This window comes from Zootermopsis nevadensis, unplaced genomic scaffold (genome assembly GCF_977971745.1).
Source record: "Zootermopsis nevadensis isolate Lab colony 2312 unplaced genomic scaffold, Znev_1.0 Znev_ptg000021l, whole genome shotgun sequence".
In the NCBI taxonomy this organism is placed as follows: domain Eukaryota; kingdom Metazoa; phylum Arthropoda; class Insecta; order Blattodea; family Termopsidae; genus Zootermopsis; species Zootermopsis nevadensis.
In genome coordinates this window covers 19,340,364-19,350,750 of record NW_028259153.1, presented here as the reverse complement: position 1 = coordinate 19,350,750, position 10,387 = coordinate 19,340,364, and the positions used below count along the sequence as shown (strand labels likewise).

The following is a 10,387-nucleotide window of genomic DNA, read 5'->3' as shown; positions in this document are numbered from 1 at the left end:
CAACACAGAAGAAGGCAATGGCAAACCACTTCTGGAACATCTGCCAAGAACGTATATGAACAGGTCCCAGTCCGAGAAAAGGATGGAAGGATCCTGTTCATATGGACCTGTCGTCAGACAGAACACTAAATAATAATAAGATGAGGTGGTCTAGCGGTTAGAACGCTGGCCTTGTAATTCTGGGGTCTCGGGTTCGATTCCCGGCGGTGCCCGAATTTATAACTTGTGTTGGGCAAGGCCGTGGTCTAGGCAACACGGAGTTTTCCTCCGTGGCATCCCAACAATTACTCCATTCACACACAGAAGAAGGCAATGGCAAACCGCTTCTGGATCATCTGCCAAGAACGTATATGAACAGGTCCCAGTCCGAGAGAAGGATGGAAGGATCCTGTTCATATGGACCTGTCGTCAGACAGAACACTAAATAAATAGTACCAGATCCTCACTATCCTTGGACCTTACCCAGCTTCTAGTCAAATGATTTTCTCCACACTCCAAGCTCATCACAATTCCTTGATTTGTCTATTCTGATGATACCGTGATCTCCCAGATGCTGTAACATCCCTCCCATGGCACAGCGTTGCAACGAGGAGCAGAATAATCTTCCTAAGGACATAGGCTTAGTTCTTATATACACATCATTAGGCATTTTGTATCAAAAATACTTCGCTACACCACCACAGCACAGAGAAATTCACAATTACTGCTTACGATAATTTATACTTACCCCACAATTATTTTACTGAACTGTTACATTGTATTCAGATATTTGTTAGTATGTTTATGTCTTAACCAAATCAGTGAAAATTAATTATTGTTCCTATTACGAATATTTTACAAATGATTTCTTTTTGATTTCGATTACGACATTGATACGACACTGTAAGGTTCTTCATATTTAATTAAATATTAATTGTACAGAACAGTGTTTCAATTTAAAATAGTACGTAGACATAAGTAATTAAGTTAATATGAATATTTGTTTTAAAAGTTACAACTAAATTAAATATATTAAGTAAATTAAAGTTTGTCCCACTATACGCCATGTAGGCGTTTGGGGTGAGTGGAGGTATAGCTCCTCCCTTCCTTGACCTCGGCACTAGATGGGGGTGAGTGGTCAGCATCAATCCCCGGCCGGCTTTACCCCCGGGAAAGGACCCCGGTACCCAATGTAGAGAGGCTGGGTGGGCCCGAGAGACGGTCTGGACGCAGAGGCTAGAGGGAAAACCCTCTGCCCCCGTCGGGCATCGAACCCCGGTCGTCCAGCCCATAGCTAGTCACTATACTGACTGAGCTATCCCGGCTCATAAAATTAGATATATTACGTAATTAATTTTAAATCTCGAACACTACGAAACACTCATTTCATTTTTCAGGTAATTTGGACAAGTTAAGGAGATGAAATTATAAAACCGGCCCGGAAGCATATTGAGACCGGTTCAGAATGGTCCACACACAACCTACATTGATAGCAAAGAGGACTGCAGTAAGAATAAGGCAAACACAACGAAGGAAATAAAGAAGGAAAAATAAGAGACGGGAAAACGAAAATTGATAAACTCAGTTTTTCTTTGCATTGTTCCCGTGTTTAATAAGAAAACATTCAAAGAAAACAAAAACATCAATCTGTCTAGCACATTCAATATATTTTTGTGTAATGAGATTTTATTTATGTACACAAATACTTCAAAAACTTCATCCCTTAAGGTAATGCAGTGATTATAATAAATCCAGCAGATAATAAAAGAGACACTGCAGGTTCTAACAGGTGTTTATAATGTAAGGAAACAGCAGGGAGGAAAATAATATTGAGTGTATGCTGGTTTCTCTCGTGCAATGTATTTTCTTGACGGGAGGGAAAATTCATAGCAGCAAAGGGGGAAAACGAAAAGTAAATAGAATATACGTTTCTCCTTTTTTTATTTATCGCGTGAAAATGCAATCTTTGGGGCAGATTGCTTGCTAACAAGGAAATTGGATTAGATTTATAACTAAATCCGACGTAATAGTTATCGGAAATCGATCGACGCAATTTTACTTCAAGAAATGCAATGAAGAATTTACAAGTCTTCAGAGAGACATCAATGTGGCCGTCCATACCGTGTTCTAACAATATTAGAGTCTCATTTTTGAATTTTAGGAACGACGTTTGCTACAGACTTGATGTTACCAACCGAGCGAATGATTTTTGAAACCGACATTCCCTTATAACCCGAAGATGGAAACGATACGCTAATCCGAAAGGCTGGAAACACATACAAAAATACGTCATCACAATAAAGAGGACGATAATCAGGTAAAAGGCGATTTTTTAAAAGCACGATGCCATTAAAACGTGTCGAGGTAGCACGGAGTATCACCAGTTCTTAACTTTGGCACTAGAGGGGAGTGAGTACTTCCAGAGAAAGAACTCCTGGTATCCACTGGCCACGGGGAACCTAAAGTCAATCTATTCCCAGTGGCAGATTTCTTTTCTCGAAAATCGTGAATAAAGAATACCAGTGCTTCCTTGGAAAGCACTGGTATTTTGAAACAGACTAAAATCTGGAATTATTTCCCTTGTAAACAGGTTAAACCAAGGGATCAAGAATTCAATAACGACGGTGAGGACAGAAATGAAGTCTCCTTGCATCCCTTGGAAAAGGATGCAGTAAGCAAGAAAAATTAAGAATCTTATTTCTTTCTAGGAATGCAACATCTTTATTGTTTCATTTACCAAATGAAATGGAACAACAGGAAGTAGACCGATGAAGACAGAACAGGAATTATCCCCTAACTCTGGACGCCGGAAGTAGGGGCGACTGTCAGTCTGTCGAGTCCTGTCACGTGTTATTTAGACAGGAAAAAAAAACAACAACAAACAAACAACGTAGCACGTGTCAGCAAATGTGTTCGTTATAATAAAAAACAACAAAGACAAATAAGTTTAGACTACAGCTACGGATTCAGAGTGTCATCTGCTCGTTTCTCCACTGGAGAAAACTTTGCCACGGATATTAGTAGTTACATTTAACAGAGTACAGAGACACGAACAGTGCCAAGAGAGGATTAAATGTCGAGCTGTTTTACATTATTATAAATGCATGATTCTAATATTTGTTTAAAAATCGGAATGACATTTTATGCGTACTCGATGATGATATGTGATTTTCACAAACGTTTCTCAAGAGCGGCTGACACACGGTCATTAACACTAACAAGGATATGATAACACTGTAAGCTTCATCAAGTTATAAAATAAGGAATCAGGTTAATAAAGGAAATTAGAAACAAAACGTAAAGAATGCACAGGAATATGTAATGAAACAGGCTCTTTACGAAACATTTTGTATTATGTTGCAGCCAATATTGTAAGTTATTTAAATTTCGGTTTATAATATTTTTATATGCCGAACTAACGTCGCTCAGCTAGCCACAAAATTACATGTACCATTCAACTCAATTCCCTTCATTTTATTATTACAAAATCATTTCGCGAAGACTACAAATGCGAGACAGTCAAAACGTTCATGTGTAATCTATCTGTAAATAAATTGAATAAGGTGAGACATCAGATTCTCACGCGACGAGTATGAAGATGACTGTCTTCAGGGATATTTCACCGTGTTATCTGGTAGAAGCTCACCGACGTTTCGGACGTGTTTGCTGCCTCCATCATCCCAGAAGGGGAATATAACCCAGTGTTTGTTTGTACGTACACACAAGAAAGAAGAATATTACATCTCTCTCCGTCTCTCTCACACGAACACGAGAAGTAATTCAACTGTGAAAACTGTTTTCTATTTGACCTGTTGAAAGTAGCTCGCGGATTGGTTGAAGCCCCTGTTCCGTAATTTTTCCATACTTGAAACATTTCTCAACCCGGAGTATAAATGTGGCTACCATGATGGGAATCCTGACAAGTGTAAGCTCCACTTTTCAAAAAAAAAATTCCGCTCCGAGTTCAAGAGTTTAATTAGAAAAGTAAGTAGTGCGTTGAAAGACGATGTTTCTCTGTGTACGTATTCTGCAGCAAGTCTTCCATTTAATACAACGACGTTTCCGCCCTCTTCCTACTTGTTTTACTGACTATTTATACAGCAAATCTTTTCTCGTATGCTAACTTGCTTACCTCCGTGGTTTCGTGGGATAATTTCATTATCCTGCAGCCTCTTCAGTGCGGCCATCTTCTGTGTTTCCTAACTTTTACACAAATTGAAACAATGTTGTTGCTACCACTGCTGCCAATACACTCTCACTTAATAGTTTCTTAGAGATACAGCTCCGGAAAAGAAAAGTAAAACACCATGATCTTAGCAATTCTGTTACGTAATATTATTACTAATACCGCTAAAAATACTAATCAGAAAAGTAGACACATATAGACATAAAAATAAGGGTCAGATATTGTATTAGAAAGTCAAAATGCATGCTTTTGTTATTTTAAATACCTCGTTGGCAACGAAGTTTGTTAACTGAGGGTATAAATTAATTCTAATAAAGCTGACCGCGCTATTGATGTCACAGTAACACACTTTAACTTATTTTTGGTTAATTATTAATTATTATAAAGATTTTTCAAATAAAAATAACAAGATCCCTATTTAATAATGTAAAAAGTTTTTGTATCATGAGTCACTTCTAAAAAGTCTAATTAAGTCAAAACTAAAATTCACCAAAATGAAGTTCAATTCTTGAGCAGATCCTGCCAATATCAAATTTAACCTAAATCCGTCCAGCACATCATTGAGAGGTCGCGTATTTATACATGTTTCATAATCGAGACTACGAAAATAATTTATATAAAATTTAATATTTTGGTCAAATTTGGCTAAATTTAACTGCGGTTCAAATCAGTACAGCAATCGAACTTTTAAAATTAATTTAATAATCAGCTGGGTCAAAGATTATAAGTTGAATAAAGTAAAAATAAATATTACTCTATTTGAAAATATCGAAGTGGTGAATATTTAAATAACTAAAATGGGAAAATAATTTCTGATTATACTTAGTATAATTAGCAGTTTTTTAACATCTGGATTCATTCTGCAACACGAACACATAAGATGCCAATACGATATGGAAAATTTGAAAGAACAAATTTAAGAATAAATTTCACTAAATCTGAGCACGTATTTCCAGATCTGAGGAAAACATTGGTACACTATATAGAACGCATTTACGCGTTGCGACAGAAACTTAAGTCTAAGTGTTGCAGTTTATTTTACGTAAACTGTACATGTCTACTAAACTCCGAGGTGGTATTCTGCACAAAAATAATGGCGTTGCTACCGCCTAGAAATCGCATTAGCGGAGGTTTTTGCTTGGCTTATACTTAACTAAATGAGCAAGCCTACACTCGCTCGGTGTAATTGAATTGTGTTGTATGTTTCAAAGGTAAACGTAGTAAACTTTTAATGCGTATCTTAAATGCCTCGAAACCGGGAAGAGAATTCTGCATTTTGAGTGTTCCGTGGCTAGCAGCGTCTCTTACGTCACGTCTAAGCATATTAATTGAATTTAGGTAAAACTCTAAGACAAATGGGAACAGATGAGGTACTATCGGTCCATGCAGCATCGCACCTGATCTGAATCCCGGTATATCTTCGAAAGGATCTCGATTGACACACAATTCGTGATATTTCTCAGTGTCATCCGACATTACACAGGCTGTATTTGAAATTTTAACGACGTTTCAGAAATGTTATATGTACCAGCACGCAGTGTTACATAGCAGAGTAGACCAGAAAACTTATTCACCACGAAAACTCATAACTACTGACGCTGGGGGTAGCTGAAACGTTCGCCAAAAGGAATCCTTTGTTAGGCTGAAAGTCAACAAGGATACGTTTGTAAACACGTTCGTATTAACGTTACGTATTGTTTTCCTGTACGAAGTTCGTACAGACGTTTCAGACACACAGCGTGGAGCCAAAACAGCAAATTAACCTAAGACTTTGATATTTCAGGACGTCTGCGAGCGAAGGACGCCGGGTAACGCTGTTATTGTGAATGTTTATAAACCGTCTCGGAGTACAGTTCTTCGTGGTCACAGGACCGCGTAGAACATCGCATTTGGAACACTTCAGCCGTCAAGACACACACAGCTGAACACTCCTTCAAAATTTCAATAGCGTGTCTAAAATGCGTTTCGCACGCTCTGTTGGCAGCATTGTACAACTCTGAACTCGAAGCCATCCGCCCGCAAAAAAGAATTCTGCACACAGGGGTATATATTTGTGATACATCATTTGCAACACGTGTTTTCTTTTACGACTGTTTCGAGCGATAAGAAATACGCATTCCCTTCAGCTGTAACATAACTTTTATAAACAGATCACAAACGAATACAGTTTCTAAGAGAACGAATTCTCTTACTGTAAAATTAAACCTTGCGGATAGGACACCATTACAGAACAGCTCAGTCCTAATGTTGTTAGGGTCCCAGTTTTGGCTAAAGGGACGGTGAAGCTACTAACTACGGGTTGGAGACTCGAGGTTCGATTCTCCTCAGGGGCTGAAATTTGTCTCTTTGCCAAACATACCCTGCGAATGGGTAGCGGGATCGCGTTCCATGGGAGTAAGGTGGCTGGAACGTATTCCATTATCCACGGAGAAAACTTAATCCGGTTAAGTTCTTTGATTTTACGTAAAATAAAATTACGTGGTTGGTTCCCGATTTTGATTATCGGTAAGTTCTTCCAGTCTATGGGTTTAAGGTGAAACTCATAGGAATTGGTAAAATAATCCCATTCAAAGATAACACTTGTTTTGGAATTAATCTTAATTTAATAATTTTAATATTTGGAAAAAAATAATTATAATAACCTCACGATTCTTGAGTTGATTCTTGAAAAGTCCAAGGTTATTTTTATTTCCACACTAACAATTAGGTGCAAATGAAAAAATTCGAAGGAATGCTGTATGAGTATTTTTAAAACACAAAAAATCTCACCCCTTTGTACACTTAAAAGAGTTAAATGTTTCATATATAGACTTTGTCTTTGTTTCGTTGATTCGAATTTTTCGTTCAATCGATTAGTTCTGAGAGCGCCGATAAATCTGAGACGGGCTCCTCCATGTTGTCTTTCTCTTTCACGGCAGACAAAACGAAAACACTCATTAACTTTGATATTACGTCACACACCATTAGCAACATCGTATTTTAAATCCACGTTCCATTTTATACGAAATGTCATTTAGTAGGCTGTTATGATTAAAAAAGGACACTTGATATAAAATTTCTCTTAAAAAATGTGCATGTGCATAGTTTAACGCACTTCCGGTCAAACTACACGCAAATGTTGTCTTACACTCGGAGTTGTAAAATAATAATTTTACAACTTCGTCACTAGTCAGACAGTACTTTCCCGTTTAGTGACCATGAGAGGGGTTTCCGCTGTTGCGTGGTCTTCTTCAGTCAGCGCAGGTCCCGCCAATAGCAGGGGTTGCTTCTGAGATTTGATAACTCCAGTGGCCGTCGATGTTGAGGCTTCGGGTGGCAGCTGAGGGGCCTGGAGGGGCAGGTGGGGGTTTGAGTGGTGGTGCAGTGACGCTACTGGATATGACGTGGAACACATGGGACCCCCTGGCACCTGCTGATGGTGCCGGACACCTGGTGCGTACGTGGGCCAATGCTGGCGCGGTAGCGTACAGCCAGAGGGCTGGTACGATGGACCTTCCCCGCCAGGCTTCTGAGAACACACCATCATCAGCACCACTCTAGAATCGAAAGAGTCTGCTACTTTGCATTGCGTCATTTGTCTTCGTGCTCATACAGAGTTAATACTTCGACGCGGGCACTGAAAGATGGAATTTCAGGTTCTCTAGGCCAGTGGTATTCAACCTGGAGTACGCGATGACATCCTAGGGGGTACGTGAAATTTAAAAAAAAAAAATATTATTTTATGATAAACACTGAATAATCAGTAATGTAATTTACTTAATTTATTTTAGATGTAGATTATATACTATGTATAACTTGAATTATACACCAACAACTTTGAGGGTACAAAGTTGAAGAGAAATTATATCTGGGGGTACGCGAACAAAAAAGGTTGAATACCACTGGTCTAGGCGACAAGTATGAAAATAACTGACTCCTCGGATGTTACAGAGTCTAGTATAGTAGAAACCTGCCGACATTTCAGAGGTGTTTTAATCCCCAACAGCAGGACGACGATCGCGTAATAGTTCTGTTCGTGGAGGTAGTAACCAGCTCTTAAGCGTAGGTTAATTTCTACTAGACTATTGACTTCAGACAAGGGTAAGATGACAACGCGGTAAAAGTATTATAAAATTTGTAAGATTTGAGGTTCTCACAGCGGTGAGTCTGAAGATTTCTGTCTTCTGGGTTTTTGCGCTGTGTAGTCTGGTCGATGTTAACCAACGTTTCAGAGGTCATACTGCCTCCGATGAATCGCCCTGATGACGGAGGCAGTATGACCTCCGAAACGTTGGTAAACATCGACCAGACAACACAGCGCAAAAACCCAGTAGACATAAATCTTATTATAAAATTTCCTTAGCCTACACTCTCATTTTATTTATGTCATAATTCAATTCTTTATCCAAATCTACACGTACGGCCTATCTATGAAATATCAAAATGATTTGTTCTAATTAATCTGTTTAAAAATCACATTTAGTATCGTGAATACGTTAAGACGTCATTCAAACATGCATCACGAATACCGCACTCATTAAGATCTGTCTTAAAATGACTGACTAAAAATGCGTATTTTATTTTATCAGGTCCCTCACACTGCTCATTTAGCCTTTGGTACTTGGTTCGACTCCCGTGCCCAGCACACCTTTGTATCTTGCGGTCTGGATGCCGCAACGAAGAGATGAGGGGGAGGGGGAGGGCGGGCTATGCTCAAGGGCCAAACCCTGGAGCTCTCTACGTCACTATAGCTCCTCTCTCTCTCTCTGTCTCTCTCTCTGTACTGGAGGAGAGAATGCCTGGAGCCTGGTCTCCCAGTATTGATTTTTGCGTAGCGAAAGCACGAAGCCATGGTTTGCTGGCTCGAGAACTGGATACGGCTCCCAAATACAACTCTGCTCTTTCCACACGTTCTCGTTTTAAAAGAGCCTTTAACAGTGGGGAGGGGCTTTAGTTACATCCACGTTTCACTTGAGCGTCGTAATTCGAAGGAAATTCGACTTTGGAAATTTCTTAACGCGACATTCCTCACATTAGTTTAACAGTGCGTCAGAATAGTAGCCAGAGGTTTATGGGTTCGAACCCGAAGTCGTCTATATTTGGTACCACGAAAGTACGTGGTGGCCTATTGTTATTTAAAGTCCTGTAAGGAAAATGTGAACAGAAAAAGGTATGTCAATGTTGGCATTTTAGACTCTACAGTCGTGTGGACTCGTGGGTAGACATCGACGTTTCGGAGACTTATACTGCTTCCATCTTCAGAACTGGAGATCATATCATTACTGAGGTTGGTGTCTATCCACAGAATCCACACGGAGTTACAACGCAAAGACCAACATCGGTGTTTTCGCAATCCGTGAGAACCTCAAACCTCCCACGCTGTGGGAATTTTATGTTTACGGCAATGCGAGTTTATAGAAAATGACGAAAAGGGGAAAAATACGAAACGAACGAAATAAATATAAAGAATGAACGCCACCAGGCAGGAAGGAAGGAAGGAAGGAAGGAAGGAAGGAACATGGCCTTGGACATTTATTTCTTTACAATGCGGGAGAATCCTTGGTCAGCTGAGTAAGAAGCAGGTTTGACAGTCTTGAAGCTTTTACGGCGAACGAATGCAGTAACATCTTCTCGGGCGATCAGCTGAGTCTAAGCCGAGTTAGAAACGAACTGCTTCAGAAAAAGCTCTGTGCCACGGAGCGAGGTCTTTCCGCCAGCACGTTCAATGACCGAAACCACTGATCGCATTCAGACTTTAATGACGCTTTATGCTACCAGAGTTCCGGAAGCCGTTAGACGCGTCCTTGGCAACGCGTAGCGTAAAACACGTACTTCGCACGAGTCCAAAATACAATCTAATATATTTGTCAGAAACGGTCCTTAGCGCGTGTAGGAAATTAGCGCCACTACAAACTAGAGATTGCACTGCGGACTGTAATATTTATTTTTCATATTTTAATGTTGTGACAGTTCTAAAAATGAAAAAACGTACGAGAAATATGTAAAATAAAAAAAAATAAAAAAAAATAAAAATAACACAGACATTCATTTTCGCGTATAATATTTGAAAAATGTTCGATTTCATCGTATTTAAAAGTAAGGGTACATTGTAAATAAATATACTATAACGTAACGTAACGTAACATAACTTCAAATGACACAAATAAATTATAGTCAAAATACATGTATCTTCTATGCATTTGTAAACAGACAGTGAGATTTTGTATGATAAGATCATTATTA

The 10,387-nt window shown here is 39.1% G+C and overlaps 1 protein-coding gene across 6 annotated transcripts in view; it reads right to left on the bottom strand.

Moving 5' to 3' along the window:
- Positions 1–6,822: 6,822 nt before the first annotated feature.
- Positions 6,823–10,387, bottom strand: part of side-VII (sidestep VII transmembrane protein) — a 615,012-nt gene continuing 611,447 nt past the window's right edge. For 5 of the 6 annotated variants that reach the window (XM_087353123.1, XM_087353122.1, XM_087353127.1 and 2 more), the window contains one exon: positions 6,823–7,673. In XM_087353123.1, the coding sequence (XP_087209249.1) occupies positions 7,335–7,673 (339 nt within the window). In that variant the 3' untranslated portion in view covers positions 6,823–7,334. Of the gene's footprint in view, positions 7,702–10,387 lie in introns of all 6 variants that reach the window. The other variant, XM_087353125.1, reaches the window with a different exon arrangement.